Genomic DNA, 14964 nt, shown 5'->3' with positions numbered 1-14964 from the left:
ACAGATCGGCAGAGGGAAATGAAGCCGCGATTAAAATAATCGCGGCTTCATTTAAATTTAAATGGCTGCCCCGCTCTGCCGATCAGCTGTTTGTCAGCAGATCGGGGCAGTCTGGACGCGCCACGTCGACAAAGAAGCCTTTCTTGATCGGCACAGGTATGCCTCGTGAAACCAGGTTTACCTGTGCCGATCAAGAAAGGCTTCTTTGTCGACGCAGCGCGTCGAGACTGCCCCGATCTGCCGACAAACAGCTGATCGGCAGAGCGGAGCAGCCATTTAAATTTAAATGAAGCCGCGATTATTTTAATCACGGCTTCATTTCCCTCTGTCGATCTGTCTAATCTACATGCCTCCGTCGACGGAGGCATGTAGTTTAGACGTACCCCAAAAGTGCTGTCGACATACAAAAGTTGGTAAAAGTGAAAAGCAGTCAAACTGTTTTTTCTGCTTCCCATTGTTGACATTTCCTGGCCACATTGCAGCTCCCCTGTTGACAGATAGAGCAAAGCAATGTGGGTAAACGTCCCAGAGTACAGTGTTATGGGAAGGCAGAGCTGATTCCTGTGCTTCTTGAGATTCCCTCCAAGTTCTCCCACAGCGTTCTCAGCTGCTGGGATCAGCATCATCAGTAGCTCTTGTGAGTTCTCTGTGCTGAAGAAAATGTCAAAGCAGCACAATATTCTCTCCAGCCTTCGCCCTGCATCAGTAGCATTCCAATGATTTGTTCTTTTTGTTTGTTCCCAAAATTGAGCAGCTCACTCAGCTGTCAGATATTTCCTTGAACTTTGAGACGGGAGGGGCACATGCCTGAAGGACAGCAGAGATCCCAAAACACTTGAGCACAGCCATCATGCAGGTATTGTTGGATACTGTCGGAAGCCAGTTCTCTTGACAAAACAAACAGCAGAGTCCACACTGGTTCTTGGTTGACAGTAGGGGGAGGAAGACAAAAATCTCTAACGAAGAGGGCGTTTTTTGTTATCAAAACTGGATTTTTTTTGGACAAAAGTTTCATTGTATTGTGCTTGCTCTCACTGTTTTGTCAATAAAAGGTTGTTTTTGTCAACAAAACATGCCAGTGTAGAGAAGCCTTAAGGATGCATACATGCTACCACTTATGTGTGTATACGCTATGTTGCTTGTGGGTGTGAATAAACCACCCTCCTGAGTGACATATGTTATACTGGAAAAATACCACTGGAAACATTGAAATGCTAATAGCTATCCTCAGAAACCTAGTCTACTCCTTGTTCCCATGGGTCATGAAGCCGAACACAAGCAGCCTAGACAGCAGTAAGAAGCAACTCACCTACAGGCTGAGCAAGTGCAGAATGGTGGTAGAATGTGCCTTTGGCCATTTAAAGGCATGCTTTCAGTTTATTGACTATGTTTTACCTCGGTGAAAGTGACACTCCCATTGTTGTTGCTGCATGCTCCATAATATATGTGAAAGTGATCGGGGAAATGTTTCTAGCAGGGTGGGCGGGGAGGAAGGTCAAGGCAGATTGCCTAGCAGCTAAATGTGAGCAGCCAGACACTAGAGCAATAAGGAGAGCACATTGAGGGGCACCACCAGTGAGAAAGGCTTTGAAAACCAGTTTTATGAATGACCAGACAATGATGTATGTTGCTCTTAACAGGGCGCCCCCTTCTGTACATGTAATGGCCTGCACTACTCCCCCTACCTCTGCCCCAAAAGCATTTGGCACAATGAATAAAGATCCTGTTGTTCTCAAAGCATTCATTTTTATTTAGGAAACACAGGGAACAGAGACAGAAGAGTTTAGGGTGTGAGATCTGATAAGCAGTGAGATCACCTGCTTAGGGTGTGAGAGTTTAGGGTGTGAGATCACCAGCTGTGCTGCCCGGTGATCTGCGCATGCACAGATTGCCTGAACCCGGCTCTTCCAGGTTACAATCTACTCGCCACAGGCGAGTAGATTGTATTATTTGTCGAGTCCTGCTGATAAGTGAGTGGTGGGGGAAAAGGTGCAAGGGCAAATGACTTATTACAGTTCCCCTCTGTAGCAATCAAAGTTCTGGGAATGAAAGCATCCCTGTGAGTTGAGTGAAAGATCTCCTGGGACTTCCTCCTTCCCCACCCCACCTGCACACATTCTAGATGTCTGGGAGAGGAGGCACTGGAACTTGTTGAGGAGGCAGTTTTATCATAGGATGCAGGGGGATTCTGTGCTCCAGATGCTCTTCCTGCATCTCTTCCAGGCACCTCATCAGCTCTGTTTGCTCCCCCATGGGTGTCAACATCTTGTACTGTGTCTTACTCTCCTGTACTCATGTTCCAAGCAGATGATGTCTAGTAGTGTTGTTCTCCATTCATTCAGTTGAGCTCTATCTGTTTGGGTGGACTGTATTAGCTCATTAAACACTGCATCCCATGTACGTTTTTTTCACCTTCTGATCTGTGACAGCCAAAGTGCCGGAGGAATTGAGGGAGCAGGTAACAGAATCATTGTTCCAGCTGCACTGGGGGGGAAAACACCCAAGAGTAGACTTTAAAAAAGATACATTGTAAAACACAGAAGGTTAACTATTACAAGGCCAAATTTTTCATTTTAAACTGAGCAGGTTAAGCAACAGGTTGTGATTTTTGCTCTTTTACTTTCGCTTTGAAAACCTGATCCTCCCCCTCCATCCCAAACAGCATGTTCTCTGGGATGATCCCTTCACGTCCATTGCAAACAGAACAGCAAAGCTAGCCTCATGCTTCATTGGGAATGAGCAAACGGAGGTGGATTGCCTCAGTGCTATCAATTACAGAACTGCCCCTATTTTATCAAGGCTGCCAAGCACCATATCAGTCTTCTCTGAATCACAGAGCATGACAGCAAGTGGATGCTGATTTGAATGTGCCTAGAAACATGGACCTTATGCTGCTATGCTTTGTGCTGTAATGATGCTAGATCACTGCTGTTTTGGTGTGGGGAGGTATCCTACCATGGAGGATGGAATAAGGCAGCCTCCCCAGAAACCTTCTGAGAAGGATGAAAGAGTACCTCTATGAGGGTATGTTTACACTACCCTCCTAGTTTGAACTAGGAGGGTAATGTAGGCATACCGCACTTGCAAATGAAGCCCAGGATTTGAATTTCCCGGGCTTCATTTGCATAAGCGGGGAGCCGCCATTTTTAAAACCCTGCTGGTTCGAACCCCGTGCAGCGCGGCTACACGGGGCACAAACTAGGTAGTTCGAACTAGGCTTCCTACTTCGAACTACCGTTACTCCTCATTTCACGAGGAGTAACGGTAGTTCGAACTAGGAAGCCGAGTTCGAACTACCTAGTTTGTGCCCCGTGTAGCCGCGCTGCACGGGGTTCGAACCAGCGGGGTTTTAAAAGTGGCGGCTCCCCGCTTATGCAAATGAAGCCCGGGAAATTCAAATCCCGGGCTTCATTTGCAAGTGCGGTATGCCTACATTACCCCGCTAGTTCGAACTAGCGGGGTAGTGTAGACATACCCTGAGAGCTTTGTAGAGATGTGCAGGGAGGATTCCTGCTCCATCTCCAAACACATTAACAAACTTTTCTGGGGTGCCACTGCTGTATCCACGGTATCCCTCAGGACTGATCAAACAGATTAAAGCCAATTAATTACATTTAACCACTGCAGCATGATTACAAATATGAACTCACCGGACATGCCCTCCCCTCCATGAGGGTCCAGCAGCACTACCCCCGGCAGGGGATTGGCTCCAAAGTTAGAAAAAGGTCCTGGCTGTTGGGGAGATCAGATCCTCTGCTTGCCTGCTAAGCATTCTGCTTCTCCTCATCCACTATGTTCTCCTCGTCACTGCCCATGGCTGCCTGAAGAGTTGCTTGGGAGGTATTCATGGACAGTTTTGGTTGGGTCCCCCCTTGAATCGCATGCAGCTGCTCATAGAAGCAGCATGTCTGAGGCTCTGACCTGGACCGAACATTTGCCTTCTCTGTCTTCTGGAACACTTGTGTGCGCACCTTTATTTTCACATGGTACTGCTGGCTGTCCTTGCTGTATCCTTTTCCCACCATGGCCTATGCAATTTTGGCTTAGATATCAGTGTTTCTTCTGCTGCTTCGGAGTTCTGCCTGCACAGATTCTTCTCTACACATAGCAATCAGATCCAGGAGCTCTTGGGCATGCGTGGGTCAGGAGTGCTGCAGAGGTCATCATGCTGACCAAACAGGAAATAAAATTCAACATTTCCCAGAGCTTTTCCTCTGTATCAGGGAGTGTAGCAGAGCTGAAAGTGCTGGCCAGAGCAGTCACATTAGGGGCACTATGGAACACCTCCTGGAGTCCAAGAACATCAACTTTAACAGTGCTGTGTTTGCACTATCCCAAAGTCAAGCATGAAAGGCTGAATTTAGCACTACTCTTCTCATCAAAAAGGAGTACAGAAATTGAGTTTAAAAGCCCCCGAAAGTCAGTGAAAGGGAGTTGGTGGTATAAACTCATTTGTTATAAAATTGACCTAATGTGACTACCTTCAACCTAAACTCTTAGTGAAGACCAGCCTACGCATGAAGCCTTAGTGCAGGTCAAATTCTGCCTTCATTTATACCTTTGCATTCCTATTTAAAACAAAAAGGGAAGTCAACACAAGTGTGACTTGAACCAGAATGTTAAACTTTCACATCTTATGTGATGACAGAGAAAAACAAAGTTCAAATTATTTAAATTTCCTACCTTGTATAACCAACATCTTAAATTATTCAAACAAGAATTTTCTCTGTTTCACTCAATTTGGACAATGGACATAGATCAATCAAGTGTCTCTTGTTTTCATGTGCTAACACAATGTTGCGATGCTTAAGCAAAACACATTTACATATTACACAATCAGTGGAAGAAAATGTTCAGATCAAAACATGACTTCAGTTAAAATCTCCTATTCTAATCAGATTACATTTTATAGTTTTATTTGCGTGTTAAATACTGGTTAATTGAATAGAGTAACCTCATGAACTCTTATCAGTTGGTCAACTATTCCATAGTCCCCACAGGTGAGGCCAGCAGCCAGTGTGCTCCGGCCCCACTCCTGAGGAGCCCCCTGCCACTCTGCGCTGCTGCCTTTGTATCAGAGGCAGCAGCACAGGGTGTCAGGCGGGAGCTGGTCCACGAGGGGAGCCAGTTTAAAAACCAGCTCCCCTCATGGACCTGCTGCCTGTCACCCTGTGTTGCTGCCTCTGATCAAGAGGCAGCAGTGTATGGGGTGGCAGTAACCCTTATCTTAGGGGGTATGAGCTCTGGGACCCAGTATAAGCCGAAACTGAGTCAGGCTGCCTGCCTTCCTGGTACACTGAAAATGCAGAGCCGTAGCAGAGGTAGGTCCCGGACCCATTGCAAGCCAGAACTGCTGGCCAGCCTGCTAAAAATTTACTGGCAAGGTGTGGGGGGAGGAAAATGTGTATAGTCCATAGCATTACCCCTACTCCTTATACAATGAGGTTTAAGGGTAATTTCAAAAGAAGGGTTTTTTTTAAATAACCGCATCTAGACAGTGTTTCTTTTTTCAAAATAGGGTATTTCGAAATAGCGCCAGGATGCGATTATGCAAATGAAGCGTGGGAAATTCAAATCCGCACTTCATTTGCAATTTCGTTCAGCTGCATTTACATTCCTCTCTTGAAAGAGGAATGTAGTGTAGACATACCCTAACACACACACACACATACACATACACACCTACCTTATATATTTGCCTGAAAATGCTTTCTTCCCCAAGCTATGCCCAAATACGAGTTTACTTAATGTAATCCTTCAAATTTAAATGTAATCCTTCAAATTTAAAGAAAAGGATTTTTTCATTCTCCCTATATAAATACCTGGCAAGTTAGAATGTAGCCTAAAGTGTTTGGTTATTTTAATTGCAAAGAGTTATTTATAGGATTGCAAGTCTGTTTAGACCTAATTTTAGTCTTTAAGTAAGATTCAAAAATATATTTTTTTTAAGATAGAGGGTCAGATTCTGAGCTGGGATAATTTAGCACAACTGCACTGACTTTACTACAACAGCTGAGAGTCTGATCCAGAATTCCCAGTAATATGGCTTCACAATGGTCCTTCACCATCCTCAGTTCCTTTATAATAAGGGAATTATAAAGTTCCCTAATTACTTTATAACATCTAAATCTAGAGTAACGAAGCTACCTTAAACTTAATATTGTCAAAAATGTGGATTTTAAATGTTTTCTTTGCAGAACCGTTATAAAATTCAGTGCCTACCTAGAATAAAAAGAATGTATTTTGTACATCTTTCTGTATTTCACATTGTCAATCTCTGGGCACTACTCCTTCTATGCATAAACTCATCCCTTTAATCTTACATGAGTTGAGAAGACAATGTTATAACTGGAAAACCTAAAACACCAAATCAAGTTAAAGCCAGAGTTTGATCAAACCCAAACCCATCTATGCCCCAAAGTGTTGGTGTTTACCTTGGAATGAAATGACCAATCCGAGGTTATACCCCAATTTCTGTCACTCTTTTCTCTTCTGGGTTTTCCTTATGTAACTGGCAATTTATTAATGCACTCCTGACATAGTGAAGAGCATTCTTAAATGTAATGCTAAGAAACACTACCAGCAACAAAACAGCATCAAAACTATGGGTCCAGTTCACGTCATGGAAAGAGGAACCCAGACTCCAGCACCCTAGACATGGAGTCCACCAGGAGTGCAGGTGGTACAGATTACTGGTAGCACCCACTCTACTGAGTGCCCAACCAGAGCAAGTGCAGTCCCTAAAGTGAGTATAGTTTGCATAAGAAGGATCCAGATTACGTCAGCTGGAAAACATGCTCATTAAGTCTTCATCAATGAAACTCATAATAAGATCCAGACTGATTTTAAAGCTGTCTTCCCCCAGGAACACCTGCAAGAGAACAGCAATGATTTCTCCTCAGCCATTGGCCTAAGTCTGGCTTAATAGGAGGGATTGCTATTTAACTCTGGAAATTTCTTTCAAATGTACTGCTCTAGCCAGAGGTGAAAGGCCTGATTCCGCACTGTTTCTTCAGTTTTACAGAATGGTTCTTTGGTGGAGTTCCACTAGTGTAGAAGTGATGTGAAGTATCAGACCCTGTCCTTCACTGCACTCAAAGACATGTGGGTTCAAGGTACAATAACTACCTCAACCAAACATGCCAAGTCATTGCATTCTTGGCATCTTGTATGCTGAACAGCCCCAAGATGCCTGACAACTTAAAGCTACACTGAAGGATCACTTCACCCACCACCCAAATACCACCAGTTCCATAAAAGAAATATGGTAACTGCTGCAGAAGCAGAATACTGACATTAACATAAATTAAGATGGGAAATGAAGAAAGTTATATTCTGTTGAAAACCCAGAGAAAAATCACTTGAGTAGAATGTGAGTGAGTTATACTTTGGCCAGAAAACCCCCTCATGAACTATATATATATATTATATATTCTGAATATACAACATGTAGTCCATATAAAAATAAATCAGGAATCACTTCCTCTCATCCAAAAGAAAGCACAGCACATATTTAATACTATGAAAGTATTAATTTAGAGAGAAAAGTATTATTCACTGAATCAACATCACTGCATACAGCATTTAGATGTCAGATTGGTTATCAGAGACACAGACCTATTTTGACACAAACCATCTTGTGATACTGCACCATATCTTACTGGTAGTTTTATATAGGCTACCAAGACAGGAGATTATCTTGACGGTTTTGCTGTGTGTTCCCTTTGATAAAGTTTACTAGGTTAAGTTTACTGTCTTTGTCTTGTTGGACTGTCTAATTTCACCCACTTATCTAACAATAATTGTATAGCTTTAAAAACAAATTATGTACTTACATTCATGAGCAACACCCTAGTAGAAGTCAATGGCAACCATATAAACACCTGAGGAGTAGTTAAAGCTCTTAAAACTTGTTTTATTCTGCAAACTAGCTAAATGTATGTAATTTGTATATTTACAGTAGACTGTTATTGATAATCTCTCACAGCATAAAAATTTAATTGAGCCAACAAGGTGGAAGAAATGGACATCAAGTTTTGAGTAGAATATCACAGGTGACCCAGTATTTCTGATCTTGCAGAGAATACCTCATCAATCAAAAAATGGTCTCATTTTAGCAGAGACAAATCACTATCAAGAAATATTATAAACCAATTTCAGCAGCATAAAACAGTGTTGTTGTGCTGTCAGATACACAGTTGCTTGCAGTACTTATGAAATTCATCAAATAAATGTTATTAATCATGCTAATTACAGCAGTCCACCCTCCCCACCTTCCGCAAGCCAATCAAGAACGGGGTCCTATTTTGCTAGGTTCTGTCAATGTCCCTTGCCCTGGAGCACTTACAGTCTATCTAGACAAGACAAACACAGTTTGGTGGGAAGAGATATAACACACAAATACAGTGAACAACGTTGTGGCACCAAATTGCATGTTGTTTGATTTTGAAGGGACAGGGGGATCATTTAAATAGGAGGGAAGAAAAAGTGAGAAAGGGACAGGACAGGTAAGAAGAGGCCAAGAGAGGGAGGTGTGACGTAAAACTGCGGTGAAGAGCCTGCAGGAGAAGGTTGGAGCACACAGCAAATCAATCAGCATCAGACAGAGAAAGTCCAGTAAAACCTGTAAAAAGTTCTGTAGAACAATTCTATGTAACCATCATCATGAACACTTGTTTTTATTGAGGGAGGAAATAGTGAAAATTGAACAAATAGCAGAGCAATTGTAACAAGAACACTCAAGTAACACAGAAGCCAGCATTAAGCAAAGGTCACCATTTGACATTTTCTATAGAATATTTGCCAGATATGGCTAGATATAAATATTATCATCTGACACACTTAGTTCCTCTATTTCTATATTCTAATCAATTCCAAGACCAATTGCTTTAATAATACATCAAAAATACAGTACATATTATGTACACCCGTGTTCCCCAACACGGTGCCCGCGGGCGCCATAGCGCATTTGCATGCGCCCACCAGGTGCTCGGGGCTGGCCTGGCCCCGGGCACATGGCGCACGGTGAGCGCCGGCCCCGGGCGCGCAGCGCTCAGCGGGGGGGGGGGGGAGAGGAGCGCCGGCCCCGCGCGCGCGGCACTCGGCGGGGGGGGGGGAGAGGAGCGCCGGCCCCGGGCGCGCGGCGGGCGGGGGAGGGGAAAGGAGCGCCAGCCCCGGGCGCGCGGCGCTCGGCGGGGGAGGGGAAAGGAGCGCCAGCCCCGGGCGCGCGGCGCTCGGCGGGGGAGGGGAAAGGAGCGCCGGCCCCGGGCGCGCGGCGCTCGGCGGGGGGGGGGGGGAGGAGCGCCGGCCCCGGGCGCGCAGCGCTTGGCGGGGGGGGGGGCAGGAGAGCGCCGGCCCCGGGCGCGTGGCGCTTGGCGGGGGGGGGGGGGGAGAGCGCCGGCCCCGGGCGCGCGGCGCTGGGGGGGGGCAGGAGAGCGCCGGCCCCGGGCGCGCGGCGCTTGGCGGGGGGGGGGGCGGGAGAGCGCCGGCCCCGGGTGCGTGGCGCTTGGCGGGGGGGGGGGGAGAGTGCCGGCCCCGGGACGCGGCGCTTGGCGGGGGGGGGGGAGGAGCGCCAGCCCAGGGCGCGTGGCCCTTGGAGGGGGCACCGGCCCTGGACGTGTGGCTATGGGGGGGCCCCGCCCCCGGGCATGCAGCTATGGGGGGGGCCGCCCCCGGGCATGCAAGTGTCCCCGCCCGCTGGCGCCCGGCGGGCGAACGGCCACGCCCCCGGCGCCCAACAACCTCAAAAGGTTGGGGACCACTGATGTAGACCATAGCCTCCAAGTATCTCAGGTGGGTGTCAATATGAGAACCTAGGTAACTACAACTTAGCAACTTACTGTGAATAAGCATACAGCTAGCTAAGTTATTAGTGTTCACACACCAATTTGGACCCCTAGAGCTCAAAATGATACTTGAGTTCCACTCAATAGACCTTTTGGCTCTAAAGTTCTCTGAAAAAACTTGGGATAGCAATTATGATGTGTCAAATGACCCACTAGGAAGTGAACTGAAACCAATTCATTTCAGCCAGCACTGAAATGTCATAAGATAACTATGTTCAAATCACTAGAGAATCAGGCAAATTTGAATATGTGACCTAGAGGTAAAGAGCTCTTTTGTGTTACCAGTCACATGGGCCATCTGGTCCCTCCATGGCAAGATTTAACTAAAATAAAATAAAAGTTCATGCAGCATGATCAAAAGTTATTGGATTTAATTCTATGAGTTGTTTTTAGAACAAAATGATTCCCAAATGACTTCAAAAGAAATCAACAGACTATATTCTGGATTTCTCTCCCTTTTATTTATTTATGCTTTATTTCAATTTAAACAATGGTTTCACAACAGCCTTTTCTTCTCATTGCAATGACAGTCATTTGCTTTTAATTTTACACTATCAAAAAGTATTTTTGATTTCCAGCTCTCCAAAATTGAATTGAATCTATGATCTGACCATCACCCAAACCACCTATGTTGTTACTGCTCTTCTGAAAGCTGTTAGCCCAGACAAAGGACTTCTATTATCACTTACCATACAGACTCATGCTCATGTTTCCTTATAAAAATAATTCCATCATTGTTTAGTCAATCAATACTTACAACACTGCATCAGCATCTTCAGATGATTGTTACCTATTCAGTATATTTAGCTGCACAACAGCACAATGCATTTCTCAGGTGAATAATGAACTCCCTCCTACTCTCCTAAGCATGCCCATTCCAAAGATTTACCATGCATGGGCAATGCCCAGGTTGCATTTCGATGAACACGCATTTTCTTGCTATGGTTTCGACAATTTCCTGCCATTAAGAGATGTCAGCCTCCCCTCCCTCACAAGGACCAACATCTCAGCCCCCTCATCAATTAGCAGGACCGAGCAGTAGCGCCCTGGGCTGTGTTTATTCATGGGCTGGGAAGAAGAACTCTTTAAATTTGCAGGACCCTGCCCCTCTCGGGTTTCCTCCCCACATCCATCCAGGGCAGCCAGACCCTCCTCCCTGCCCGCTCCTGGCCCGGGAGCAGGAAGGTGGGTCCGTAACCCGATCCCCAAGCCCCTGGCTGCTGGAATCCCCGGCCTGCCCTCTGGGCGGGCGGCGGGAGAAGGGCAGGGGACGCCCCTTACCTGAGCTGTCCATGGTGCTGGTGCTGCAGTCCAGAGGCTGCGGCTGCGGCTGCTGTCGAGCCGGGCTCCGGGCTGCGGCCAAGACGGCCGGGATCACCCCTTGCTTGCTGCCGCCGGCGCGCTCCTTGCTGCCCCCGCTGAGCTCACCGTTGCTCTCCACCAGCTGCAAAGATTCGTACCCGTCATTGCCGGGCTTTTTGCGGTAGCTCCCGAGCAGGCTCATGGGCGAGTCGGAGAGGGAGCGGCGCGGCGGGCGGGCGGGAGGCGCTTCCCCGGGCCGCCGGGCGCAGCCCCAGCAGGGCCCTGGCTGCTGGGCGTGGGCCGCCGGCTCCGCTCCCCGGCGCGGCCTGAGCGCAGCGCTCCCCGGCGGCCGCCACGCAGCCTCGGCGCCCCCTGGCCCGGAGCCAGCGGTGTGTGGAGCCCGGGCCCGGAAACCAAGCAGGGGGCGTCAGGCCCGGCCCGCGCCCTGCCTCCCGCGGCCTGGCCTGCGCCGCGCCGACAGAGGGGAGGGGCACGCATGGCAGCAGCCCCAGCCCGCCTGGGCGGGGGAGGGGGCGCAGTGTGAGGCGGCGGGGGAGCGGGGGAAGGCCTAATGGCTCCTGGCTCAGCCTAGAGCCGAACAAAGCCTCTTAACTCCCCTCCTCCCCCGCCCCGCGCGCTCCTTTTCAAAGGGTTTGATGGGGATGATTCAAAGATTAGGTCTGGAGTGTTCACAGTCTCAGGTGTGTGTAACACCTCCCCCAGATAATATATTACCTACACACACCCCTACTGCACACCCTGTGTGTTATTTACATACGCACCCGCCTCCATATATAAGCTACACACTCCCGATATATTAGCTCCACACCCAGGCCCTATGTATTATCAACCTACACACACACCCTATCTACTCGTGTCTTCTCTGCTCTTTATTCTGAATCCAATTATCTCTTAGAAATCAAGGAGTTCACAAGAAAAAATATTGGTCTCTCTGATTTGAAGCTATAATTCACCTATCATAACCACCACAAGGACTGTAAAACTGCAAACAAATTGCAGTCATTAGCACTGCCAGGACACTTGAACCAAACTAATTCTGGGGTAGGTTTACATCAATTCTGCCCCTTTGTAGTATTGTGTGAAAATATTGTATGAAGTAAAATGCATAGAGCAAATCTTGCCAAAATGTTTCATGTTAGAAATACGATACCAAGAAACCAATCTGAATATACAGTGGAGTTAAACTTATTTTTTTAATTAATCTTGACTGGATATGTACAGTGCTGAGCAACACCCCTCACATTAGACAGCCAGTAAATCTTGAATGATTCCTGCACTGCCAGTATGCAAGCTTTGAAATTCTTTACAATCAAAGTGATATATTTCTGCCTTCTTTATTCGAAAATAAAACCAAACTGGTGTCCCTGCTCAAAGTGTGACTCTTCCGTTTTTTGCGGTGTTGTCATGGTTCTTTTAGTCCTTGAGGAAAGTCTAGCCCAAGTTGGAGTAGAATAGCTATTACAGGCTGCCCCACTTTTAGGGGAAAAAAGGTCATGATACCATCTACATGTTTTGTTAGTCTTTAAGGTGCTACTAGACTATTTGTTGTTTTTTTACATTTTTCCACTTTTAGGGGTGCCTGGCTTAAGCAGACTGTTACTTACTGCATTTACTGATCTGTTTTCTTTTATCTTTGTCCAGTTGTAGCCCAAGAGCATCAATAAAGGCAGAGCCAGACCCTAAATCTTAACTCATCCTGGACAAGTAAATACTGCGTCTCCACTGAACACTCCAAATATACAGCCTTTCCTGTTATAATGATCAGCAGGAAACCTTGAAGTCATTGTTCAAGCAAATGTTCACAGTAGCTGGAATTGTAGCTTACACTTCACAATGCACTGAAACAATTTGATATTTGCTTTATACTTCATTAGAAATGGAATTTCCCTATTTTCATGTTTGTTATCAGGTTTCACTGAAACATGCAGCACATGTTTTTCTGGTTCAACATTTACATTTCCAGTAGTTTGCAAGCAAGTTGCACTTATATTAGAGAAAGCTTAATCCATGATTCTTCTGTCAGTTCTTCCCTTCATATTTTGGAAAGGAGGATGTGGAATCCTCATCTTCCATTCATGGATCCTCCTCTTTCTTAATTCTTAATTATTAATTATTATTATTATTATTAATAATAATAATAATAATATTTTATTGCTATAGAGCAGGGATGAACAATAATTTTTGATAGAGGACCACTTCACAAATTTTGGAAATGGTCATGGACATCCCCAGAAGGGCCGGGGCCTTGGGCAGAAGGGGCAAGGGCAGGAGGCTTCCACTGTTCCTCCACCCACATATCCTGATTGCCTGGGGGTGGTAGAGTGCATGAAGTCTTTGTGCCTCTTCTCCCCCGCCCCTTCCACCCTGCTAGGTGTGCGAGAGAACCACCAGCTGTTTTAAACAGCTGACAGTTCAGTTTAGGAGCCATGTGCCCCTGGCATGGAAGGAGACTTGATGTTCTCCCCCAGGCCAATCAGGGCCTGGGGTGGGGAACATGAATTTTCTGACCCCCAGCCCCTATCCTGCCAGGGTGCACAGTGGCTAGAGAGAACCGCCAACTGTTTTGAACAGCTGGTAGTTCCCTCTGGTGCTGTGCGTATCTGGCAGAGAGCTGAGACTTTGTGCACTCCCCATCCCAAAGTCTCGATTGGCCTGGAGGCAGAGGAGTGAGAGGGTGGCTGCAGGCTGGATCAACCAGCTTTGCAGGCCGGATGCGGCCCATGGAAGCTATCTTGCCCACCCCTGTTATAGAGCCTAAGAACTCTAGTCATAGAAGAGGACTCCATAAGGCTAAACTATGAACAAAAAGACAGTCTCTTCTCCCAACTAGCTTGCGATCACTTATGTTGACACCTTTAGTTCCATCACTTTTCTGCAAAGTCCCTTTCATAGCGTGGGATTTGACCAGCGTGCTGATGGGGAAGGGACCCCATGTCAGTGAGAACAGATCACAGAGACATGCATCATGCTCTGTCGACAACTTAATGATGAGATGGGGCAGTCTAGGGCCATAATTTTTTCCCCAGAGATCCATTATAAGATGGAGTGCAAACAGAGCAACCATTGGTCCTGGGTATCATAATTCAAGAGGAAAAGTAGACGAGTATTTGTCCTCCTTGAGGTGTGTATAAAATCAAGAGTGTCATAAGGGTTGTTAAGTATATTTCTCTACATCATCAACATGGAGTTCTGTGGCACCTTGGAGACCAGCAGATTTATTAGGGCATAAACTTTTGTGGTAAAATCTATTTCATCAGATTATCAGATGAAATGGGTTTAACCCACAAAAGTTTATGCCCTAATAAATCTGTTAGTCCCTAAGGTGCCATAGGACTCCTCATTGTTTTTGCAGATACAAACTAACATGGTTACCCCTCTGAGATTTATCTACGTCATGCATAATTTCCAACAGCAGTAGCACAAGAGAAACACAGCATGCTAGGAAAGCAATTAGAAGTGTCTGGATTTATTCAATAATAGCTAGTGATATTAAAAGTTTGAGAGTGGTAGTGTATTGTTTTTGGAACAAAACTGCCACTAGAGGTCCAAGGCTGCCTCCCAGGTGGTCTGTGGCTGGAGCTCAGCACCCCACACATGGAGCGGGAAGCCTGCACTGCTGCTGGTGCTTGGTGGTTGGTGTGCAGCTGCGAGGCTGCAGCACTAGCTCCGGCTTGGAGGGTACATGAAGGGCAGGTAAGAAAGGTGAAAAAAAGAAACTCACTGCCCCCCATGCAGGCCGCAGAGCTACCAGTGGTAAAGCACTGCCCCACCCCCTTCCATGGGAAAGTTCTACCCA

General features: G+C 46.5%; 1 protein-coding gene and 1 pseudogene across 1 annotated transcript in view; both read right to left on the bottom strand.

The window, feature by feature from the left end:
• Positions 1-11611, bottom strand: part of DNAJC6 (DnaJ heat shock protein family (Hsp40) member C6) — a 64725-nt gene extending 53114 nt beyond the window's left edge. Inside the window, exon 1 of the mRNA XM_075936171.2 lies at positions 11127-11611. Coding sequence (XP_075792286.2) covers positions 11127-11349 — 223 coding nt within the window. The 5' untranslated portion in view covers positions 11350-11611. The remainder of the gene's footprint in view (positions 1-11126) is intronic.
• On the bottom strand, positions 3557-6068 carry LOC149523914 (uncharacterized; annotated as a pseudogene).
• Positions 11612-14964: the final 3353 nt, after the last annotated feature.

The sequence above is a fragment of the Pelodiscus sinensis genome, chromosome 9 (assembly GCF_052426305.1).
Source record: "Pelodiscus sinensis isolate ZL-2025 chromosome 9, ASM5242630v1, whole genome shotgun sequence".
Lineage (NCBI taxonomy): Eukaryota > Metazoa > Chordata > Testudines > Trionychidae > Pelodiscus > Pelodiscus sinensis.
This window is presented reverse-complemented; position numbering and strand designations above follow the sequence as displayed.